Here is a 26,874-nt window from a genome sequence, read left to right on the forward strand (position 1 = left end):
TCTTACAAGCCACATCCCAAGTTAATTGTCTACATTTCTTTTGGCTGTATAAATAATTTTGAAATATGTAAGTGGTTCTGAAAACTATAGTATAGTATAGTATAGTATAGTATAGTATAGTATAGTATAGTATAGTATAGTATAAAAGCATCAAATAAACAATCCTACTAGTAGAGAACCTAAGATAGGAGAAGCATGATTTCAAGACCATTATGTGGTACCCAGCAAGACACCATCAGGTACAAACAAGCAGAAAGTGTATATGAATTGTACAATATTAGACCAATTTCTCCAATTACCAAATTAGATAGAGCACTGGATTATAGCCAACAAATTTCTAATTAGGATATGTTAGTAGTATTAATTTTCATTTTAAGAGATATTGAGAAAAAGTAATTGTTACTTCCTGTTATTTTTGTTGTTAGAGGTGGAATTATGTTTGTGGGGGATTGTTGAAAGATTACTTTCTTGCTTCTTCTAGGGTGTAGCTTTGCTCCTTATGTTGGTATTTTCCATCTATTATCCTTTGTAGGGCTGGATTTGTGGAAAGATATTGTGTAAATTTGGTTTTGTCATGAAATACCTTGCTTTCTCCATCTGTGGTTATTGAGAGGTTGCTGGGTATAGTAGCCTGGGCTGGCATTTGTGTTCTTGTAGAGTCTGCATGACATCTGCTCAGGATCTTCTAGCTTTCATAGTCTTTGTTGAGAGGTCTGGTATAATTCTGAAAGGCCTGCCTTTATGTTACTTGATCTTTTTCTCTTACTGCTTTTAAAATTCTTTCTTTGTTTAGTGCATTTGGTGTTTTGATTATTATGTGATAGAAGGAATTTCTTTTCTGGTCCAGTCTATTTAGAGTTCTGTAGGCTCCTTGTATGTTCATGGGCATCTCTTTCTTTAGGTTAGGAAACTTTTCGTCTATAATTTTGTTGAAGATATTTATTGGCCCATCATTACCTTGGGAGTCTTCACTCTCTTCTATACCTATTATTGTTAGGTTTGGTCTTCTCATTGCATCCTGAATTTCCTGTATATTTTGGGTTAGGAGCTTTTGTTTTTTTTTGCATTTTTTGACTGTTGTGTCAATGTTTTCTATGGTATCTTCTGCCTCTGAGATTCTCTCTTCTATTTCTTGTATTCTGTTGGTGATGCTTGCATCTATGACTCTTAATCTCTTTCATAGGTTTTCTAACTCCAGGGTTGTCTCCCTTTGTGATTTCTTTATTGTTTTTATTTCCATTTTTAGATCCTGTATGGTTTTGTTCATTTCCTTCACCTGTTTGGTTGTGTTTTCCTGTAGCTCTTTAATGGGTTTTTGTTTCCTCTTTAAAGGCTTCTAGTTTATACCTGTGTTCTCTTGTATTTCTTTGAGGGAATTATTTATGTCCTTCTTAAAGTCCTGTATCATCATCACGAGAAGTGATTTTAGATCTGAATCTTGCTTTTCCAGTGTGGTGGTGTGTTTACGACTTGCTATGGTGGGAGAATTGGGTTCTGATGATGCCAAGTAACCTTGGTTTCTGTTGCTTATTTTCTTAAGCTTGCCTCCAGCCATCTTGTTATCTCTAGTGCTACCTGTCCTGGCTAAATCTGACTGGAATCTGTCCTTCCTGTGATCCTGGTTATGTCAGAACTTCTCAGAGTCAAGATGTCTCTGTGATCCTGTGATCCTGGGCCAGTTAGAGCACCTTGGAGTGGAGCTTCTTCTGGGTTTTGTTGGACTGGCTCCAAAATTTGCTCCCAAGTTCTGCTTGGGGCACCAGCCCAGAAAACAGGTTATTCTTAATATTGAGCATACAATTTTAGTACAGTTAAACCTCAATCCCAATGTGCTTCAATTAACAAAGAGCATCCTAATGAATTCTGCCTGTGAGGTCAATATGATTTTTTTTTTTTAAATTAGATTTGGATTGCAAGTCTGAAACTTAAGTATGTTCTCCTGTCATTTTGAATTTGTTTTCCTGGTACTACTGCTCGGGGGAAATATGTTTCCTTTTAATCTTCTCTTCTTTGTTCTGGATGTGGTTGATTACCAATTAAGTCAGAAAAATTGCTCTCTGAGATAAGGAAGTGTTTAAAACCCCATTGCAGAAAACTTCTGAAGTGTGGGCTGCAATATGTGTGTGTGATTGTCTTGAGCAGAGCTTTTGGCTCTTGGTTGGTGACACAGCAGCCTAGCCCACCAGGACACATCGCTTTGCTTTCTTAGTTTCCTGACCTTTGTTTCTTGGACTCTTCATCTATTCAGTATGTTTTAATGATTACAGAATATTAAAGCTGTTACTAGAAAAATGTCTTGTCCTTGCCAGTAAAATCCATTACAAGAAACATTTCAGTATATTTACTCTAGAACATGGAAATTGAGTCTATTGATTTTGCTTAAATTTTCATTCTTGGGATGACCCAACATTGCATGATAAAAACATCTGCTTCCAATAAACCTGCAGTGTATTTACAGGTACTAACAACAGACGGTTTCAGGAAAATATTCCAACAGCACAGGGAAGTTTTATCTCTCCTTTCTCATAGTTCTTTCAGTTTTAAGTCTGTGATTCCACTTGTAGTGCTAATGGTGGTGTCGGCCAGCCCATGATATGTAACTTGTTTTAGTGAACATAAGTTGAAGTTACTGACATTCAAACTTCCCATATGTTACTCTAAGGTAATCTTTGCATACACTCTGGTTTGATGCTGTCATGCAAAGGTTTCTCTTAAGACAATGAATATTTAATAAAAATGTAAATTCCTTATGATTTACGTATGTTGTGTGAGTGAACATGCACATGGAAACACAATCATGGTTCCTGCCTCATTGTGTTTTCATCATTTGTAGAGAAGAATTATTATTACAGGAACTGATTCTCCAAACACATTCTTTCATATATTTCCTGCTTCTAGTATATATACATACATATATACATATGTATATGTATATATACATATGTATATATGTATGTATATATGTATATATATTCTAATATATATATATATTAGAAATATATATATGAAATACTGAAAGTGAGTAGGGCATTTTCTACTCATTTGGAATTATATCTAATTTAGCCTCTGAAACATTATCTGTCTCTGTCTCTTTTAGGACATCATTAAAAAAATAAGCAATTAAAACCTTCTTTAAAACTTCATCCTCTACAACAGCCATATTTCATTGAAAGGTGTTGATTGATTCCTAAATAATAAGCAGAAGATTAGCTATCTCTGACTTAATTCTTTTTCTACAAATGCTAAAAATGACATTGATTCTGTTTACTTGTTTCTAGCAACTGAAGACAAAGAAGTGCTAGAAATGAGCTGAACAACAGGATTTAAATTGGTAAATAGATGTACTTCCCTAAAGAAATCAGATAGCAGGCATGAGAGAGACACTAATAAGACTATCTTGCTTGCTTCTTACAGAGTTTGGCTTAATAGGCATGTTTTTATTGACCTTCCTTACAGGATTACCACTTTGCTGGGGAGATGACTTGAATCTTAAGTGTATTCATCCATGTCATCTAAAATAGTGCCATTATCAGAGATAGGGTTAGCTTACAGAGGCAATAAAGGCATAAGGAAAGCATCCTCTGGAAAGATAAAGAATAGTAGCAAATTTGCATAGTCTCTGGTCTGGAGTTCACACAATTATTTAAGTTGCTAGAATTTAAATTCGTCCTTGTAAACTAAACAGCCTTTGTGAACTACTGCATACCAGAACATAGGTTTTACACTGCATATAAATTAGCTTCTTCTGAAAGCTTCTTAACCCTTTGAAGACCCTACAATTATGAAGACATTAATTTATATGTAGATGGAAGCATTCAGATAAAGTGTGAAATACAAAGGCAGCTAACTACAAACACAAAAGAAGCTGGCACAATTTACACAGCACTTCCACAAGAGATAGAAGAATAAAAAGGCAGTCAGAAATTCGTAGGAGAAAAAAAAAAGAAACACATACATGCTGAAGTATGGGTCAGACACTCACTCGTTCCCAGATACTCACTAATTTGATAATAAAATGATAATAAGCTGATTATTTAAATTTAGGTTTTGATTTCAATAACAGTGTCACCGATCTTTTTTTTTTAAAGGGGAAGTATTCAGACTTACAAATTGGAGTGAAATAATATTGCCAGATGAGATTTCCTTGTTTTATCATTTAAGATGATATCTTTAGAAGCTAGGATTTTTATGCAAGCATGGTGTTTAAGAGGTGGATCTGATGTTGCTCTAAGCATAGTGTACATCATAGAAATAGAATCCCTATGTAAAATTTGTCTTTTCTGTTTCAGTGTGAAAACTGACATTTTGAGTTCATAAATGCATAATTTTAAATTATGTAAGGTAATAGTTTCTACTAAAGATCATTAATTGGCTTTGGAATTTCTTAAATTTAACATTCCTTCCTATTACATTGTCTTGTTCTCATTTGTGTGGTATCTTCTTCCTTAAAGACCATAATCATTTCTGAAGATAAACAGAGTAGCCATAATAAATATTTGGGGAAGATGAGAGAGGGAGCACAAAAATTATTTGGAAAATCATGATATTTTCATCATCTAACACTGAAATGCTGATTCTAGAAAAAAACAGGGCCTTTCTTTAATTACTCCTGTTGATTTAAATTATCTTCATGTTGGATCAACTTCTGAGATTCACATTCTATTTTATTTAAGTTTATTTTTCCTCTTGTTGACTTTTTGAGGTTTGTAGAAATGTTTTACTCCTTCACATATGTGGTCACACATATAAAAGATGGTTTATGATTTGGGGAAATTAACCAAGAAAAGAACCATTTATCTGATGCACAATTGCATCTGTGATGGATCTTTGCTGAAAAATTAAAAAAATATGTTATTCGAACCTAAAGATTTTAAGAATGTTTAAAAGTAGGAGTAGATAAAGTAAAATAAAATTTGAGTAGCCAAGATTTGGGACCAGAATGACCATACCTGAGAATAGTTTTGGGAATAGGGAAGTATGTTACTGTTAACAATAGAAAGAATGGAGATGCAAACCTTCTGAAAGCCATAGTGATTTGGACACTATCTTCTCTTTAGTACATCTCTGTATCATATGACATAAATGCTGTTGAATTTCTTCCCCATTCAGGGCTCAAATAATAGGGGAATTGTACAAGACATGTGGTCAATGGCCCAATCACCTTTGTGCAACATTGCCTGATGTACTGAGTTGGTTTTCTTTTACTTAATTTTTTTTAAATCTCATTCAGAACTTTCCTATGCAATTTTTAGGTGCTAGCTAATTTTACCCAGATAGTTATTTTATTTATCTTTTGTTACTGTTTGGTGATACAGCATATATTCTTAAACCAATAAAGCCAGTCTCTCATAGATCTGTGAATTGTATGCTTCTATCTGGTTGTTGTATTTGTTTCTACTCTTTATTTGAACCCATTCTCCCTAAACTCAATTACAGTTTTTGTAATGAAGATCAAATAGCACCTCTTGTATAGATCCCTTCATGATATTATCACATACATCATTCTACAGATGTCTGTGCCCTGACATTACTATAAGAGTTCAAAATGTAATTGTTCATGAATTCTTTCCTTTGTGTGAAATTCAAATCTACTGTATACTCTCTCAAAATTTAAGCTCCTTGGGGATAAGCAAGGATTTCACAAACTTGAGGATTTGAAAGTTGCTAATTTACCATAATCCACTACTTGTTATAATACTAGACACAAACTAGTTGCTGAATGCATTGATAAACAATGAACCGTTAGACATGGTGTCTTTAAAGAAATTGAAGAAGCATGCACCGTATGCACTAGAGCCTCTCTCTTGAAACACTAAGATTACATTGTTTTTCATGTGAATGTTCTGCAATAGTCCCTTTCTCAAAGCAAGTGCAAACCTGTATCACTCTACAATACTAAGTCTGAGAGGCAGTTGTCCTAAGGGTGCCTGTTAGGAAATAGATAGCCCCATTTAGCTGTGTCTTCACTTCCCAGCATCTGCTACTGCCCCAGGTGATAGCTGTGTCTCTATAACAAGACTTGGGGAGGAGGGCAACTAAATTTTAAATGATAATCTCAGAGAAGTGTGCTGTGGGACATACTTATATTTGTGCTGTAAGTTTCCACAATGTGAGTTAGTATCTCATTGTTTTATATACCAAGTACTTCCATATGAAATTTCCTTCTGTTGTTTTGTACTTGTTCTGTAACATAAATTTTATTTTGATTTGTCTCAGGCTTTCCTTCATCTCTGGGCACTATCTGTATGCTATCAATATATATTCAAACATTCCACTCTGATAGGCATTTTATTATGTCCAAGAGGTCACAGACACTTAAAACCATCCCTGAAGGTGAGCAGGTGCATTGAATAGTAAGTACTACTGCTCCAAGCAGCTCCAAATACCCAGCTGCAATTGGATTCACTTCAGTGATATAGGCCAGTGGTTTCTGGTGCCTGAATGTAGCCGTGGCAATACATTTAGAGGCATTGTGCAATGCAGGTGCACACTTGAGGATTGGTACTTGAATGCTGCCACAGTTTGACTATTTGATGGTATTATAATAACCCTCCTCTTCAAAATGTGCTCTCTGCCTATCTAAAGCAGATAGAATAGCATCCCACACCTAAAATAAAGTCTGGAAGTGGGATTGGTTGTGCATCCAAATGAAGTACAAGTGCTTCTTTTGTTGTATTTTGGTTCTGTGAATTATGTTTCCAAAGTCTTATCATTTATGAATAACCACTATAAAATAATTAAATTCATTGCCCCTAATATGAAGGATTTTTTTCCCATTAAATCAAGGATGTGTGAACAGGTAAGGAGCATATCATAACAAGATATTTGAATTCAGGCATTAAAACTGAAAGACAAGATGATGCTTCACTTCCACCTCTCAGTTGTGGTATTTGATTAGTAAACAGCATAGCTTCCTATGCTCAAGCAAGAAACACAGGGATGACAAGCACCAATGAAAGATTGCCTAGGTAGTAAGTCATTGCTCTTCCCCATCACAATTTTCCATTCTCATCCACCATTTCTCTTGCATAATACACAGACCACACTTATTAAATGGTGTCTAAAATAAAGCATACCCGTTGTCCTCGTTAAGCAAAACCCTACCTCTAATACAACCGTGCTATCAGAGTATTTAGACGATCTATCAAGCTATTTTTTTTATACTGAAAGGAAAAAGAATAGTTTTTGAGGCAAAATAACTTGGCTTCACATTCTTCAGAACAATACCGAAAGTGAAATCTGTATTCCAGTCATAGGCAAAAAGAGTGAAACCAGGTTTATCTTTACCAAATATTCAAGTAAATGGGGATTCAAAAGTTATAACTGGAATTAATTTGTATGGATATAGATTATTAAGATCCCAGTGCTCTGTAGTGACTCACATTGTCACCACAAGCTCTTGGGATTTAGAGAATGGCAAAGGGAAGTTAATGAATAATAACAGCCAAAAAAGGAAAAAAAAAACCCACTGTTTATGTTAGAGAAGTGTCATTTCACAGGATGTTGCAAGTCATGCCAACTTAGTGAAAGAAACCTGATTTATTAGGTGTGTTGAAGTGTATTCTGACAAGATTCTGAAGTTCGCAGTGATCCTTTTCCCTGATATATAAGAATATACTTGAAGAAATTGGAATTTGCTGTGCTCACAGAGAAACATCCTTATATGTACATTTATATGTTTGCACTGAAGATTAAAAGAAAAAAGAGCAACAGTAGGCTGGTGTAGAAATCTTTATGTCCTGATGTATGGCCAAAGGACTTGTTTTGTCAAAATTTTTCAAGTTGATGAGAATCTGAGACATAAACTGTGCTTAGATACTGTAGAACTTACTTAAAAGGTTCCATGCTAGCTGGAAATAGAGGTTAATGCCTATCCCACTTTTCCACATAGCTAATAGGTGTTATAAAAGCTTTATACTGGTGAAAAAGGTAAATTAGAAATAAAGTAAAATAAAAATAAAATTGGTCTTCTATTTATACTGCAATCTTCTCAGAAACAACTCTAATTTTGTAACATTATAAGACATACTATCAAGCACTGCTTTAATAGAAAAGCTCTATGCCTATTTAAAGCTGTTTTCAAAACAGAAATAAAAACATCTTGTTGGTAGTCACAAAGCACAGAAGAGTTCTAAATGCCCCCTCCCTGCTGCTACTGCACTGCAGCGCTTCCTCACTGCCAGACACCCTGAGTTATAGACAGACTTGCAAGCATCTGTGTCCCAGATATTGTTACTTCACTGTAGATATTTCTAAGTAGAGCAGAGTGGGGTACTGAACGCATATGTAGATCTGATGCTGGAAACTCTCTGCTCTTTCTGGCAAGTTTGTTTTCTCAGGTATAAAAACATGTGAACTTTGGAGGTAGAATGTAAATCTGAAACTAAGGGGAGGGGATTCTCTGATGTCGTTCCCAACTTCCCTAAGTGGTGACAAGTTTGTTGTCAAGTATTTTCCCTTGGGTGCGCTGTATAGTGCTTTAAAAAAAAAGGAAATAGTTTTAAACTTAGGGTTTCTGATTAGCTTCTGCCTGAGGTAAGACAGAAAAGAAAAAATGAAATAAATTCACTCTGAATTAAGATACTTGTGGTTAGTTACTTAACAGGTTTTCTTTATAGTGGACATATGTAAACACACACACACACACACACACACAAAGTGGCATTCTGGGGAATCACCTGAATTTTAAAAAAACTACCTATATTTGACAAAGGTTCACTTTTCTTTGCTAACCCTTCCTGCCTTCAGTGTCTGGGCTTTTATTTTAATGTTCACAGTAGTTGATGACAACTCCTCACTGAGCATTAGAATGGCTACATGTCTAATGATGGAGTGATGTTCTACGATTAAACTCTCAGTATAAAGGCTAAATAATACATAGCCTTTCACTAAGACTGCTAAAAGTGCAACTATTTAAGTGTTTAATTATGAAACTTTTAAGTTAAATATAGTTAAGTCATTGACCTACTCACTGCTTTCATACTCACATGATACAATGAAAATGATAATTAAAATGCCATGTACTGAGTTTCTTTTACATTTCTATCTTTCTTTCTTTTTCCCTCCTTTCTTTGAGACAAAATTTTACTATGTGGCCCAGGATGAGCTGGCTGATCTGCAACCTTAGCTTCATGAGTACTGGCTTTAATATATATAATTTTGAGAAAATATAGTGCATAATCCCAATCTAGAATGTCCTGAAATTCAGTATTATCTTCCCCACTCTTTCAAATCATAATGATACAGGCATGTAGTACTACATTCAGCTGAAAATGAATTTTAATGACAAGAAAATGATTGAAGCTCATTGGTTGTCATGAGGTGTTTCATTGAATTGGATGCTTAAGAGTTCAGACTCTGTAACCTCTACTGATGTTCAGATATTTTTTAATTCCACAGTTTCTGTCACGTGTGTACCTTTAGGGCTCTGCTGTCTTTCCAGGAAGGATTACGTTATTTGAAACAGTGACCACATTGTCTTGAAGCAAGGATGACAATAAACAAGAATTATTTCTAGGTAATCTCGAATTAGAAGGTAAATTGGATTAGAACAACTCTGCTGTGAGCTCTAATGCCTAGGGCCTCTCTACTTGTCTAAGACAAGCATCAAATCTATGTCCACACTATCTGCATTTTGTAATTTTACTATTCTACATTCTGCTTATCCATTCTTTTGAAGACACAGAGAACAACTCGATTATATTCTTTGATAGCAGTAACGTTTCACTGAATATTTGCTTTATCTTCTGTATGTATCACACACTTAGCTTATTTGAGGAGATTTAAAATATCCCATAGATGGGGTACCTGCGGCTTCTATCTTCTCAGTAAATTGAACCATGTTATAAGTGTTCACCATCATAACCACATCTTTTTCTTTCTATTCATCTACCTTTGCCTTACTCCCTCTCTTCCTCTACCTTCCCTTTTTCTTTCTATCCTTTTACTATTCTTTCCTTTCTTTTGAATTGTTTCATTTTGTCTAATACTTTCTTTCTAGCTAATTATTTCCTGAATAGAACCATGTCTCTTTTTATACCTACCTACTTGACTGTTTATTTAAGTTCTTTCAGGAAGGTTCTTCTCATTAATTCTTACTAGAACTTTTGCAGTTACAGTTAACTTCATGCTCATAGTTTCTGTTGTTTAAACAAACAAAAAAAATGCCATTCGATTTTCCTCACTGTCTGTGAACTGCTGGCGTCAAAATTACAGTGTAATCAGAAGCCGAAGAGCTTGTAATGTATCGTAATCAATACATAAAATTTGCTCCCTTGGATGTGACAGAAAGGAGTGAAGTAAAAAGTCGGGGGAATTGCAACAGTGAAGCTCAAGCACTTGTTTGATGTTGGTGGTTTCAAATTCAGGCTCGATTCACATTTTTTTTTAAATCTGCATTAGTCTATCTCTTTCTCTGACCCTAAATCCATATTGAGTTCATTCAGTGCTGGTTATGTAAATAGCTGAAATGGAAGTCCAGTCAATACTGAAATATGAAACCATGTTGGCATGTTTCAAAAAGAGTGTATTGGTTGTAAATCATTTAAGGTAAAATGCTTGGCTCCACAGGATGCAAAACATTAATAAAACCATATGATGCCACTCAGACCAGACAGCCTAAAGAAATTACCCAATTCCCAACCTGTAAGACATTAAAAATAAATTTAAATATGAGTTCTAGGTTCTTCTATAGTAGTTTATGTCCCATTTAACAGGCTTCCAGACAAAATCTGTATTACTATATTGATGCATAATTCAGACTACCTCTCAAGATTCTATTCCTTAAATAATAAATTTAAGAATGAATGCTTCATTTTTCCAAGGAAAAAATATTTCATTAAAGTGGTAAGTTAAAATATGTGCAAAGCAACCTAAATACTTTTAAAATTTCACAAGTGTAAATGATATATGCTATGACATTTTACAATATTTTTTCTTGTCAAAGAACCACTCTGGCACTTCATAAAATAATATTTATTTCATGGCTCAAATTTTCTTCTGGTAAAGTAGTTTGTGGGTATACTTGGTTGGTGATTAATGAGAAATTTCCTATGGGCTTTAAGTATAAAATCAAATGTTTCTTGTGACTTTTAAAAGCTACCATACAAGTAACTTTAAATTTGCTTGTTTCCTATGTCCAAAGCATTGTTTGTAGACTTCTCTTTTTTTGTAGAGTGTAGCAAAAATTGTAGGGATCATCTAGCATCAATTAAAAGGCAAGCCCTAGGGCTTCTAAATGTATAGGGAATTCTATTCCCATCACACGACGGTAAATTGTAAATATCCTCTTCTAGTAATAGTCCCGATCTACAGTGCATCATCAAACAAAAGGGAAGCAACCATTCACAGAGGAAAGAAACTACTGAGTAGACATAATACAAAGATAAGGTTGAAAATATTGAGACCAATAGGGAGTTCATAGCTACCATCACAGCGAAGGCATCTTACTTCATGTTTCCTAATCACCATCTTTAAATAGGAATCATTAAATAATCCTTTATATAGATTGTCCGTTTGTCTATTGGCAAAGAAGGAAGTACAAGTTCTCACAGAAAACATGATTGTTTAGAGCAGGAAACCATGAAGTTTCATTATTCTGAACTATACCTGTTGAGTAAGCCATTTTTCACCCACTTACGCCAAAATCAAAAACTGAAAGCGAAGGGAATTGATTACAACATCCACATGCATATATAATAAAACAGGAAAGTGCCCTTTTGACAAGCTTATTCATAATACATTGTGATAGGAAATTCCATTCGCCACTCTCAGTAGGGAAAAAGTCAACTATGAAAGGAACCCTTTTATTTCATGACTGTCACCAAAATAACAATTGCAAATAAAACAAGGATCAAATATTTTTAAAGTATCTTAGAACTTACTATGAAAATCTGTGATCCACTCTTTACCCTGTTATTTGATTTAACAAAATGAATCCTGACCATCCTTTTTGAAGCTCTCTGTCTCCAGGATGTGTTACATAGAACAAAGATTAAATTCCCCAGGGGATCCGGTTACAGTGATGCTGTATTCCAAGGAGAATCACTCTCCCATGACCACGTTTTACTTCTTCCCAGGCTATGGGAATTCGTTAATATCTAGAGGATAGACTTAAATAAAACCATTGTCTCAACCAGCAGGTTTATGCAACCATCCTGAAATGTTTTAATTATTGTTTTCTTTTCCTTTTTAATTAAGAGAGCAAAGGTCACGCAAGCCCACTGAGAGCTGATCACAGCCTCAAGTAGAAATGGCAAGGAAACTCTAATGATCGGATTGTTGTTTTCTCTTTTGTTTTGCAGAACCAGAAGAGTGCATTAATTGCACAGATGAATGCCGAGTGCTTGGTCATTCTGATAGGTGTTGGATGCCACAGTTCCCTGCAACCAATCAGGCTGAAAATGCAGATTACCGCACAAATCTCTTTGTACCCACAGTTGAAGCTAACGTTGAGACTGAGACTTATGAAACTGTGAATCCCACTGGGAAAAAGACTTTTTGTACATTTGGAAAAGACAAGCGAGAGCACACTATTCTCATTGCCAATGTGAAACCTTATTTAAAAGCCAAACGTGCCCTGAGCCCTCTCCTCCAAGAGGTCCCCTCAGCATCTAACAGCCCAACCAAGGCATGCATTGAGCCTTGCGCCTCAACAAAAGGCACCCTGGATGGTTGTGAAGTGAAACCAGGAGCCTTAGCAGAAGCAAGCAGCTCCTACCTGCCTACTGACAGTCAGTACCCGTCACCCAGTAAGCAACCAAGAGACCCTTCCTTCGTGGCTTCTGATCAGATGGCAAGGGTCTTTGCGGATGTGCATTCCAGAGCCAGTAGGGATTCCAGCGAGATGGGAGCTGTGTTGGAGCAGCTGGATCACCCCAACAGAGATCTGGGCAGAGAGTCGGTGGATGCTGAAGAAGTTGTGAGAGAGATTGATAAGCTCTTGCAGGACTGCCGGGGAAATGACCCTGTGGCTGTGAGAAAGTGAGGGGGAAAAGGCATTGGTGTTTTCTTGTCTCTTCTGTTGATTTGAAAATGACCACTCCCGGTGAAAACCCTTTTTACAGGGATGGCAAAGGACCAGTGCTGCTTTAAGGCTTTTAGTGAACATCTGAAGTGCCCACAAGTATGTTCTTTTCACTGCTGTTTCTTTTACAGAAATAACAATGGTTTTGACCAAACTTATATTAGGACAGAATTAATGATGCTTAAGGAGAAAGGAGAAAAGAGAGAGAGAAGAAATTGGAGAGACGAAAAAAGGATGAGACAAGTTACCTTTTGACAATCTGTTAGGAAGGTATGCAGTGTGAAACTTAACGTATTTCTGATCACTCTAAGACTGTCCTCCCACAAGATCGATGCTGACTTAACTGTTTACCTATAAACCCATACAAAGCAGGGTCATATTTGTTATCTGTGGTGGACTACTAGCTGACATCACAGGCTTCTACTGAAAGTCCTGAAAAGACCTTGCGGTAGTCCAAGCTACACCAAACATTAACACATATTTGTGGTAAACATTTCTGTATAAAGTACCTGCCAAGCATAGAAACACAAAGACCATTCCATACCATTAGTCAGAAAGCAAAAGAAAAAATATGTAATAATAACAAAACAGAAAAAAAAAAGACAAAACAACAAAAACCCTTGGTCATTTGTAAGACACCTCATGTCATTTAAAAGTTCAATGTAAAAAGATATAGTCTGTGTTGTCCTGAACACATGTAGACCTATTCACTTCATTAAAAAAGAAAATTCTGAAAATTTAAAAATGTCTATTTAGCATTTTAGTGTCCAACAAAGATATAAATAACAGTGAGCTTGTTTTACATTTGAACAGTTCTGAATTATGGGTTATCATTGAGTAGTGGTACTGAGAGAAAATTAACATAACTAAAATGTTTTACTCATTTTTGGACACTAAAATAGCTCAGGAACGTGAACAAAAATGTCTTAGACATAACAAATCACCTGACCATTTAAATGTGCAGATGTAAGAAGATTCAATGTGTTTACATCAAATGACATATTTTTATTGATTTATTGCAGATTCCGTGCATATGAGCCAAATTGTTGAGTGTATAAGAGCTATATTGTGTATTTTATTAAATTAATATATAGTTGTGTTGCAAAACTATTTGGGCTTATATTGTAAATGGCGAGTGTTGCCTCGGTAGCTGTCGAACTCTATGAGTTTTGTTTTTTCCTGCTTCCCCATGGAGCGTGGGGAGCAGGGCCTCAGAGCAAAGTCTCTTGTTTAATGTATAGTCTACCAAGTATACAGTACACAATTCTGTTCAAAATGTGTTTGAGTGAGCTGATGGAGCTAACTGAAAGGTCAGAAAAATACATCTGTCAGTCATAGTTCTGTGCAAGTCCTTGTAGAAAGCTTTGATTAAAGTCATGTTTAATCACCAAAATTACTACATTTGTACCAATACCTGTAAGTTTCCCTGCCCCCTTGTTTTCAATAACATGAAGCTTTTGCCTATGTAGATATCAAAACATCGGTTGGTTCTCAAAGTATCTTCAGTGGTTCCGGTGTGTGTACACATCATATTGGTAAATGTATGAAATGTTCTAATGCATGTGTAGTGCCAGTGCTGCTTACATGCATTGTGTACTGTGTGTTTCAAGAGGTCTGGGTCTGAAACAAAATGTTTTTTCCTTTATCTCCGTGTTCTTCTGCCTGTTTTTATTCATGTTCTTTGAGAACAATACCTATTATTCCATCATCGGGTTACACCTTTACTTGTGGAATTTAGCAAGTTTCCAACTTACTTCCTTATGAGGCTAAGACAACTCTAATTTCAGGAATTGGAAAAAATAAAATTAGCACTCACAGAAGTAGTAGCAGATGGGGAAATGCCTTGATTGACATTTTCCTTCAGCATTTAATTTTTTTTATTTTTTTATTTTTTTTATTTTATTATTATTATTTTTATTTTATCTTATTTTATTTATTATTATTATTATTTTTTTTTTGGCATTTAACAGCTTCATGGCAAACAGTTTGAGCCCATACCTTGGAAAATGTGGTGCTGAGTTAAATAAAGGCTGTTTGTGCTCTGGAGCAAGAAAAAAAAAATTATTATTTGTAAACTGGGAGGGATTTCTGTGCCTTCTTTTCTAGCCACCAAGCCAGTGTAGAAACAGTATAAATGTCAAGAAAATAATAATAACCTTATACTAAAAACAAACAGGAAAGCAAAACAAACTTTGAACTAAATTAAGTTTTATAATTAATAAAAAAATCTGCTGGAAATATTTCCATCATTTCAGGAAAGTTTTAGATTGTACCTCTTTCGAAAAATTGCTTTGGGGTTAAGAATGGATGACCCCCCTCAGCCTTATTCTCTTGAGAACTGCATTGGGTTCTTGGTAAGAGCCTTCCTCCATCTCTACTCCTGCTTTTTGTTATCCATCCATGCTGAAATTAGAAGAAAGGGGATCTTGTACATGTGAAACCCAACTGACACTATATTTAGGACCATTTATGTATCTACAATGAGTGTCTCGTTTCTATGATGTTACTTTTACCAGGAGACTACAAATTGATTTAGCTTGATAGATAGTTGAAAGTTGCTGAAAAACTGTTTCCATTTAGTCATTCTGAGCTTTGCCTTTCTCTCACTATTCAGATAACCACTTTAGGGACATCTAAAGCAGTGTGCAAATAAACTCAACAGGAACGATAGGTTTATTTTTAAAACTTCTTTGTTCTAAGTAACCAGCTGTTCAATATATTGTTAAGCGTCAGAAACACTGAAACTACATACAAGTCTCAGAATTGGTTGTGCCAACATGCGAGGGATTGACTCTAAGCTGTCACCGGTGGTCTGCTAGTGTTAGCTGTTTAATACATTATCTGTACTTAGTAGTGACTATTTATTTACAAGTTGGTGGTAGTTCAAGTCAGGACTCTGAGCTTTTATAGTTGAGGCAATCTTATTTTTATTCATCTCCCTGGGACCTGCCTTTAACACAGAACTCTGGTGCTTGGCTTTCAAAGAAGCCTTTGCGATGCCAAAATCATACCTTTGGGGAAACAATGGCTGTAATGGATAGTACATAATTGGGGAGAGTTGAGGAGCTTTCTGGAATTTAGAATGCTTTACACACACACGCGCGCACACACACACACACACACACACACACACACACGATGAAAAGAAAAGAACTCCTTTAATTCTTTAGAGGTATTTAAGCAGAGGAAAACTGTCTATTTTGGGGAATTTTAGTAAAAGACACAAAATGAAAAAAAAGGCATCGTGGTGAACTAAAGATAAAACATCAGTAAAGAAATATTTTCCCCAGTTAATGATGAAAATATTTTCATTAAGATTCAACATAGTAAGAATCACTGTTATGCTATATCAAAGCAAACACTGAAGAGACTTCTATAATCTCAAAGAAGATTGTCACATTGTTTCCTTACCAGACAGCCTTATCCTTATGGCAAACAACACAAAAAAACTAGACCTTGTTCCATCGATTCACTGAATTACCGGGAGAGAAATTGATTGTTGCTTTCCTGAAATTGCCTGGGCACTTGTAAAACATGACTTTCCTTTTAAGGATGTAGGCACTGCTAAAATTAAAAAAAAAAAAAAATGGCACCATAAAAAAAAGTCATGTAGTAATGAGCAGTATGCTTTATGAGAACCAGGTTAAAAGCTGTTTGTTGTCTAATGGAGTGGAATCTGCTGGGGTCATCAAATAGACCAAGGACTGGCATACTATATGCCTACTCATTATTGTCTAATTATATTCTTTTGACAAGAGGCAGCATTTACCAGAGCATTAATTCCATCGGAGTTTTGGCTATCAAGATGTGTTGATTTGAAACATAATTGAATGAGGCCTGATTAAAGTCTGACTCTCCAGGCCCCCGTGTTTTTGCAGGTTAGCTATGTGCATTTACCAGTCCCATCGTTTCATAAGGTTCTTCGCTGCACCAAGTGATTGTTGAACAATGGCGACGACAACAACAAAAGCAGCATACATTGTATGGATTTATCTCAACGCTATTGTTTAATGGCTGTGTTTCATGTGACCTGTCTGGAAAATGAGGACTCCGAATAAAAGCTATTACTAATAGTGGTGTTGCCTTCCCTTGATTCATTAATGCAGAAGTAATGCATTCTACTGCACACCACAAAGAAGACCCTCAGTGATAATTATTTTGGAAAAACAAATATGGTATCACAGCTGTCTTTGCTAATTATCTGCTTTGCTAGAAAAAGAGGTTTTAGAAATTACTTAATAATAAGTCAATAGTTTCTAATAGAAGTGAACACTCAAATATATTAGATAAATGAATAGTCTTGGAAGAAAATGAACATAGAAACTATGATCTATGAATTCTTATAACTGGCATTATTTACATCTGGTGTAAACAAAAGCCTCTCTTACCACATCAGTAACCACTTATTGAATCCATATCATATGTTTGCCTACCTACCTAATATGCACCCAAAATATACTGTGAATGCAGAATGGTGCCTGGGATGCAGTCAGGTGGAAGAAGCAACTGGACAAATTTTAATCCACCAAGATCTTCATATGATTACCCTTGGTTTTCCTAAGTTACCCCAAACAGGATGCATTTTTGCTTATTCACAACAAATGACAGGCTTTACCATTCACACTCCCACAATATTTAGCCTCATAGGCAGTTTTGTTTTAATTTCTATTACATTATCAACACTGTGTGCTACATTAGACTTATTAGCACAGATTGAATAAATTTACCTGTCCTCACTTTGGTTCATCTCTATATTGAGCTTTTTGTTTCATTGAACATTAGCTAGATTCCAGTATATAAAAGAATTCTAAGGTACAAAGATGCACCAAGACAATCGCATTTTGTATGTAGAATACTTACAGCTTATAACTTGGCAATACCTGTGAACACAGTGATTGCCCTACTCTTTCTTTTTTTAATTACATATTTTCTTTTTTTACATTTCAAATGTTCTCCCCTTTCCTGGCTTCCCCTCTGAAAAAGCCCCTATTTCCTCTCCCATTCCTCTGCTCACCAATGCTCCTTCTCCTGCTTCCCGACCCTGGCATTCCCCTATACTGGGGCATAGAACATTCACAGGGCCAAGGGCCTCTCCTCCCATTGATGACTGACTAGGCCATCCTCTGCTACATATGCAGCTGGAGCCATGAGTCTCAACATGTGTACTCTCTGATTAGTGGTTTAGTCCCTGGGAGATCTCTGATTACTGGTTAGTTCATATTGTTGTTCCTCCTATGGGGTGGCAAACCCCTTTAACACCTTGGGTCCTTTCTCTAGCTCCTTCATTGGGGACTCTGTGCTCAGTCCAATGGATGCCTGTGAGCCTCTACTTCTGTATTAGTTGGGTACTGTCAGAGCCTCTCAAGAGACAGCAATATCAGGCTCCTGTCAGCAAGCACTTGTTAGCATCAACAATAGTGTCTGGGTTTGGTGACTGTATATGGAATGGATCCCCAGGTGGGGCAGTTTCTGGATTGTCCTACCTTCAGTCTCTGCTACACACTTTGTCTCGATAACTCCTTCTATAGCTATTTTGTTCCCCCTTCTAAGAAGGATCAAAGTATCTACACTTTGGCTTTCCTTCTTCTAGGGTTTCATGTGGTTTGTGGATTGTATCTTGGGTATTCTGAGCTTCTGGGCTGATATCCACTTATCAGAGAATGCATAACATGTGCATTCTTTTGTGATTGTGTTACCTCACTCAGGATGACATTCTCCAGATCCATCCATTTCCCTAACAATTCCATAAATTCATTGTTTTTAATAGCTGAGTAGTACTCCATTGTGTAGATATACCACATTTCCTGTATCCATTCCTCTGTTGAGGGACATCTGGGTTGTTTCCAGTTTCTGGCTATTATAAGAATGCTATGAACATAGTGGAACATGTGTCCTTATTACATGTTGGAGCATATTCTGCATATATGCCCAGGAGTGGTATAGCTGGGTCCTCAGATAGTACTATATCTAATTTTCTGAAGACTGCCAAACTGATTTCCAGAGTGGTTGTACCAGCTTGTGATCTCCCCAGCACTGCAGGTGTGTTCTTCTTTCTCCACAACCTCGCCAGCAACTGCTGTCACCTGAGTTTTTTATCCTAGCCATTCTGACTAGGTGTGAGGTGGAATCTCAGGGTTGTTTTGATTTGCATTTCTCTGATGACTAAGCATGTTGAGCATTTCATTACGTGCTTCTCAGCCATTCGATATTCCTCAGTTGAGAATTCTTTGTTTAACTCTGTACCCCATTTTGAAAAAGGGTTATTTGGTTCTCTGGAGTTTAACTTCTTGAGTTCTTTGTATATATTGGATATTAGCTTTCTATCAGGAGTTGGATTGGTAAAGATATTTTCCCAATCTGTTGATTGCCTTTTTGTCTTATTGACATTGTCCTTTGCCTTACAGAAGCTTTGCAATTTTATGAGGTCCAATTTGTCAATTCTTGATCTTAGAATGGCAAATGCTGTTAGTCTATTCTGCTGTCCAGTGCTTTATGATGTAAAGGTAGATGAAGACACTGTTAATCCAGTCTTGGGAATCATATGATCAAGGTCAAGGGAGATGGAACCATTTAGGTGAAGAGCCCTATCTGTATATGACAAACAGGAGATTACGAACTCAGCTTAGGAAAACTGTGGTATATGTTAATGAAATATCAAAGTCCCGGAATTTATACTATTTTCATATAGTTATGACCAAAGGTTCAATTATTAGACAGTTCTTACAAAAACATTAAGAAAATAAGTACCCACTTATAGTGCCACTATGGCACATCAAAATACAACACCCAGTGAATAGATTATCTTCAAATTCTTCATTACTGTGGATTCTATAGGCTAACACAGCACCCATTAACTTAAAAATTATGTGTCTATTGTTTGTTTATTTTTGCCTTCTGAGAAAGATATTTCACTTTGAGAGGAACAAGTTCTTATTTCATCTACTTCCTTTTTCACATATGTATTAATTTATTTTTGAGTTAATAACTTAATTTTTTGTTATGATATATATCAACTTCATACCTTTTTAAAGTCACATAACTTGCTCAAATTTTAAAAACATTTTTAAAAAGAACTTCAGTACAAATTTTGCACTTTGTTCTAGTTTTCATAGCTTGTCATAGTTTGTTTAAGTAATTGGCATTTGGGGGATTTTATATAAGTATTAATCTTCCTTCTTTTATGGTTTACTGTGACACTCATATCAGCAAGTACAGATCTTATTTGATATGGGTAAATTCTGGCTCTAAAACACTTTTTACGGTGTAAAGCTTTCTAGAATTAGGGCTGTGCAAGGCGCTCCAGAACAACAGTGTACATCCATGGACAGGTATCTAGGACACCTGGCTCTCCCCTGAAGCAGATCTCTAATGTGACAGCCTGGTCTAGATTCCATTACCGTGCTGCATGTTATATCTTCTCTACAATGTTCAATTTATCATCTAAAACATTCTTTTTAAAATTATGCAGCTAATATGAATATTCTTTTAAATCTCTTATATCTCTACTATGTTGATGGTTCCCATATTTTAGTGAATAAATCAGAAATCAGAAAAGTTCTTTCAGTCTCCAAGAAAATAAAAGAAAATGGATATCTTGAGAATCGTAGGTATTGTGCTTGTCTTGATCGAAGTGTGGTGGTACCTGTCTGTCATCTCAGTGCTTAGGAAGCTGAGGAAGTAGGCTCATGACTTCCCAGCAGTTCTGAAGTAATTGTGTGTGTGTGTGTGTTTGTGTGTTTTAGTGTTTGGTGGTAGAGCATTAAACTGTGTATATTTTTATATTACTCTCTCCCCTTCATTCTTATCCCCATTTTTCCAAGTTCGATATTATAGCTATGCCATGGAATTTACAGGACAAAAAAGGAGTATGTCCTTCTAAAATTTCAGAACACAGTTTTATAAGACTTCAGAACAGATATTACTGGTAATTGGTTTATTATCATCTTTAAAATTGTTATAAAACTTTGATGTTATTATCTCTCCCCAGTCCCAAATGATAGAAAATCAGTTTTCTGGTGAATTTATTATGCACTCACTTGGAAACAATCATGCAGATGTTCATTTAATTCTGTTAAATCATGGAATTTGTATACACTTAACTAAAAGGATCATTAATTGATTTCCTATGAATGATTTTACACACTCTAGTAATATTAAAACTATATCTACATATGTATACGTGGATGAGAATCTGATAATATCAAAAGGTACTAAGATAAAATAAAGGAGTGTAGGAAACCACGTCGTAATCTCAAGAAGACCAACTATACTAATGCCCATTTAGTGGTGATTTATATATATTTTGAAATCTATATTAAAATGAATCAGATGTGATATTTATTAACCTCACTAGTCATTTAAATAGCTCAGTACTAATTATCTAAGAATTCTTAAATTATATTTGAATGTGTATTGTTTTATTCCTATGTTTTAAAGTGTATTAAATCTAAAAATTTATGATAAGGGAGTCTTCAGATTTTAACTTGTTTCCTTTAAAAATCTGATTTGTACCAATTGCATTTTGCGATAAAGTAAATGAACATCTGGTAATATTTGTGAGGTCTCTTTAAGTGATTATCTTATTTTCATCTTCATTTCATAGCTTTCTCTAAATATTAACCAAATGCACTCTCATTTTTATCATCTATTTATTAAAATATTTGTAAGTTCATATGATTAAAGTTGATGTGTAGTTACTAAGGGATTACCTTATACTAATAAGTGGAAATATTCTAAACAACTTTTCTAGGCCTATATGAAAACAAGCAAATATTTTCAAACTCCCACATGGAGTGTAAAGATTGACAAATGCATGATGATTTCTAAGTATACAAAGTGAAATAGGTCAGGTATAGGGAATTTTAGAAAAAAATATGTAGGAGGTATTAGTACTTCATGGAGAGAGTGAGTAAGCAATTGGATAATGAAGGATCATACTGTATTATCACCTATTCCTATGTATTAAGGGATCCTCTTATTAAGACCTCATCATGTTAAAAAACTGACATTGATTGAAGATAAGCAAAAACCTTGGAGACTATTATGATTGCTCATCCTACACATCTCCCTTAAACATCTTCATAATTCAAACATTATATCAACTACATATCATTCATTTTCATGAAAGTGCAAAAACTCTCCACTCATAAACCAGATGAAAAAAGGAAATGAGTGAGTAGGTTAAATGGCTTCGCCTTTTGGAGAATGTGGCATTCCCAACTTAATTCCGCGCTTACCTGTGGAGCATGCTTGTACACTTTGGCAGAATGGCACAGACACACATTAACTTAATGTCATTTCTGCCTCTTTATAATTATAATAGACTGAGAAATTAACACATTTGTAAAATTTAAAGTGTACTTGATGCTATGTGAGAAAAGTTTCTGTGGCTTAGAAAAGAGAGACATTGAAAGGGAAATATTTTCAGGTAAAGAACCTTAAGGAGGAAAGAGCGGCCTCAGCTCCCCGGAAACAGCAGCATTTGAACTGAGCACTGAAGGAAGGATGCGATTTTGGCAGCAGACCTGTATTTTACACCAAGAGGCAGATGTGGACAAAGACTTAAAAATAAAGTCAGGGTATTTTCTCATATGGAATGTAGAAAGGGTTGGAGAGGTGTGCCAAAGTTAGGATGATGCAAATGCTCCAATGCCACAACAATGTTTTATTGCAAAGGTGAAGAGATGTAAGGGAATCTGAATTAGCACTGTTGGCTGGAAGAGTTCTGCCGAAGGCCTGCCAAGCTGAATGTGAATTCAGGAAAATAACACTAGGACAGCTTGCTACTGCCTGGTGATCCATTCTTTATAAGATGCTGCCTAATAGCACCTTGTACTTGGGTCTGGTCCAGCTATAGTGACAGTGCCAGCTCTTTTGAATCTTGAATTTCTCAGCTCCAACCCATGAGCAGAGTATTTATGTGTGTTTCCAACTTCCCAGAAATAATTCTTCCTTTAAAATCTGCAATCATATTTGATGCTTTGGAAAGTGAGATGAAGGTGAAAATCAAGGGTGTGGATCTCTTCCATCCCTTGAATGGTGACTTTTTAATATTCCTGGATTCTTGAAGTGCTTTTTGGAGTGTTCAGCATGAATTCTGCTAGTAGAATAGTTCCAATAATTGTTCATATTGCTATTCCAGCCATTTCGGAGTGACAGAAGAGGCCTATCACAGTGCTTCTATAATGTTCCATGAATATACTAACACACATATTTCAGGCCCTAATATAGAGCATCAATGAATTTACATTGGTAATTTCAAAATGGAACAATTTTCCCCCTCAAGGATATTGGACACTAACAACGTTTTGTATTAAGTCACAGTGGTCTGTAGCTTTTTGGATTCTGGAATCTGCAAGATACAATCCTAATGGGTTGTCAAACATTCTACAAAGTGCATGGTGGCCATCTACATACAGAGAAAAAAAACAAAACCAAAACAAATTGCCCACGAAACCCAGTTTGAAGATTTCTGTATGTGCCATAAAATGATGTAGTTTAAAAATAAGAGCAGGCAACTCTAGGGTATAATAACTGATCTTGAACGTTAATTGGGTAGGTGAGTCTTCATCCAGAGCTTAGACACAAGTCTTGGACATTTTAAATTCCTTAGCACGAAGGAATTCTCTGTACTTCCTTCTTTGGCAGTTGGCAGGAGCGATGTCTTTCTCCACCTGACAGTCTTGTCTCTGGCTCTCATCAGGGCCAATGGTCCATGGCATGAAAAAGCTGTTGCTTTTCCTGTTTCCAATCCTACTAAAGGAGTTTAGAGCACATACCCTAAGGCGGAAGAGAATTCCCCAACTCCCAAAGGTGAGGAATGGAATCCACATTGGGACAGTCTCAAAAAATCTAATCTTCTAGGTCAGGGGCTGTGACCCACTTTTATCCTCAGGGCTAAAGTCACTTTCTCTGACTCTCTGTCTCTGTCTCTGTCTCTGTCTCTGTCTCTGTCTCTGTCTCTGTCTCTGTCTCTGTCTCTCTCTCTCTCTCTCTCTCTCTGTATGTGTGTGTGTGTAGGTGTGAGTGTGAGTATAAGTGTATGGAGGGGGTGTCTGTGTATGTGTGAGTGTGTGTGTGTGTGTGTGTGTGTGTGTGTGTGTGTATGTGTGTGTGTAATGAATCTGCCTCTGGCACTATCAGGAATTGGCTTCATCAGGAGAGGATGTGAAATGGTGAAATGGAGATCAGGCAAAGACATTGTTCAAGCAGGTGTTAGTGACCATGTGTAAGCCTGATGCCACAGAATGTATGGGTTTATTGATCTTCTAGGAATCTTCCAACCACAAGTAATGATTTTAGTTCTTTCAAAGTAATACTCGAAATGCCAAAAAAAAAATTATGTCAGATTGACATTCTAAATGAGGTTAGGGGAAGGTGAGTGCAAACAGTTTCTTAAAAGTCTTATTTCTCTTGACACATACTCTGTTTTACCCATCTGTAATGCAGGGTAGGCGGTTCCAATGCACATTTTATGAATTTGAACTTGAAATGACTCTAGTTTTAAAATAATAATGGTAATGTGTTAAAAGGGTGACAAGAACTCTCGTGGCAAAGTTTAAAGTCTATGCACTGACAGGCCAATTAATATAAATAGTAATTACCATAGCCAATGCACATTTGAGATTCCGCTTACCTTGGATAAATATGAACTAAGTACATTAAAAGATAAACGTGTATTATTCATCCCTGGAAAACATGTATTATTCATCCCTGGGATGAATTCTGGTGTTTCCTACAGCACAACTCTTCCAGTCAGAAGCTTTTGATAAAGAAACTGAAGAAATAAGCAGACCCAGAGCTCTGAAGTTGATCTTTCCGGTGGACCTGCTACCATTCACAAAGTCTTGCGTGCATTTTCCCTGGTTAAATATTGCTGTATTACAAAGCAACGCAATTGTGATACACTACTACTGTTCAAGCTAATTTACTTTCTAATGGTCTATTTGCATAGTAGAATTTGCATTTTATATCACAGCAAATGTTATGATGCCACCTGCCCCATTTTAGTTAGATAGAACACCAAAACTAAGAAAAGAGAAGCAATAGGAAATGAGAATGGGTATGAGAAGCATTGTGCCCACCCCTTCTCACTTGGCAGCACTAGATCTAGTACACAGAATAGAGCTTCAGACAAACAGGGCAAAAACGGATCCTTCTTGCCCTCACCTACAGGTTCACAATTTTTATTTCACTCTCTTCTCCTTCCCTCTGGCTTCCATTTATTCTTTCAGTTCAATGAAGTTAATTTGCCTAAGCCATACCAAGTTCATTGAGAGGGTGAATTTATTTTGGGAAATGTTACAGACAGATGAGACATGCAAAAATTGCAATAACCTAACAACTTTTAATACCACTGATCCTATTTGACACTTTTTTTTTTTTTTGACCACAGCAGACTGGAGATGATAGCCTAATATGGCAAAGTGTTACTATCAGAGCTCCTTCTGTTACCAAGAACATAAAATATGTGGCTGTGTATTCCCTTTCTTATAGCACTGCCTACCTATCGGCCTACATTTTTTCCTATTTCAAGGTTTAAATCCTACAGGTAACCGCTGCCATTTTTTTTTATTAGATGTTTTCTTTATTTACAATATCTTCTTTCCCAGGTTCCCCTCCAAAAAAAAAAGAATAAAATAAAATAAAATAACTAAAACATACCCCTGTTCTCTCCCCCATCCCCCTGCTCACAACCCTACCCCCTCCTGCTTCCTGGCCCTGGCATTCCCCTACACTGGGGCATAAAACCTTCACTGGGCCAAGGGCCTCTCCTCCCGTTGATGACCAACTTGGCCATCCTCTGCTATACATATGACAGCTGCCATTTTAAGATGACTCATTATAGTAATCTAGAGTCCCCTAACACATGGGTAGAACTTGACTTCCCAGAGTACCCGGACATGTTACAGTTCATAACAATCTTTTCATCTTACACGTATCTGTCAACTACATTATTCAGTAAAATTGCTAATAAGGCTACCTGGGAGTTTTAAAAAGTGAAAAATGGGAAAAAGTTCACAAAGTGTTTACATGGGAAGATGATTTATTTTTTATTTTTTATTTTTTTAAAAGTATTTAAAATTTAATTTTTCAATAGCATATTTATCACTGAAAATTATTGGATGGGATTTTATATATTAAAATATATTAGGTCCACAACTAGGCAAATATAAAAATCAAGCAGAAGTATTTAAAGCTAATAATTAACCAGATTCATTTAGTCCTTGTAAAGTTTGTTGCACTACTACATGGGTTCTCAGAGGATCAGAATTGTGAGTATTTCAGGTCGTCTTTAGGGAGGGGAAGATGAGGGTACTAGGCCCAGCCATGACAGCAGCACCTGGCCTGCTGAACGGGAATGCTGACTCTGGCTTACTACTCTTCAGTCATGTGGTATTTTATCAGGGTGGGCCAAAGTCCCACCTAGTCCCTCATTTTTGCAAAAACTGAGGAAGGCTTATACCTACATATTATTTTGGGCTTCTTTCCAACTAAAAAACTGAAATGTTAAGAAAAAACTGTATGTTGTTACAAAACCAAAAGTCATATTTAGTCTTAGGCAGAAGATATTTGCTGAGCACTCCTGGGTCACCTGCTAGCTACTCGAGTCTCCTTAGTTATAAATCATGAATAAGATCAATTCTTAGAGTAAATGTATGGAGCAAATGGGATAGTTGATAGAGAGCTTAAACCCATGTAGACATATTGCAAGCTCTCGATGAATGCTATTGATTTGCACAATTAGATTCATGTCAATAACATAAATCTCTCAGCCCATGACCAGAGGACAGGACTTCAAACTACTATTGAAAATCTTTTTAAGAGTGATTATCTTAAAATAGTGGTCC

The 26,874-nt window shown here is 36.0% G+C and overlaps 1 protein-coding gene across 4 annotated transcripts in view; it reads left to right on the forward strand.

The window, feature by feature from the left end:
• Positions 1-17,097, forward strand: part of Pcdh17 (protocadherin 17) — a 97,125-nt gene extending 80,028 nt beyond the window's left edge. For all 4 annotated transcript variants that reach the window (XM_031362831.1, XM_031362829.1, XM_031362828.1 and 1 more), the window contains one exon: positions 12,303-17,097. In XM_031362831.1, the coding sequence (XP_031218691.1) occupies positions 12,303-12,985 (683 nt within the window). In that variant the 3' untranslated portion in view covers positions 12,986-17,097. The remainder of the gene's footprint in view (positions 1-12,302) is intronic.
• The last annotated feature ends 9,777 nt before the right edge of the window (positions 17,098-26,874 follow it).

Source organism: Mastomys coucha, unplaced genomic scaffold, assembly GCF_008632895.1.
Source record: "Mastomys coucha isolate ucsf_1 unplaced genomic scaffold, UCSF_Mcou_1 pScaffold9, whole genome shotgun sequence".
Lineage (NCBI taxonomy): Eukaryota > Metazoa > Chordata > Mammalia > Rodentia > Muridae > Mastomys > Mastomys coucha.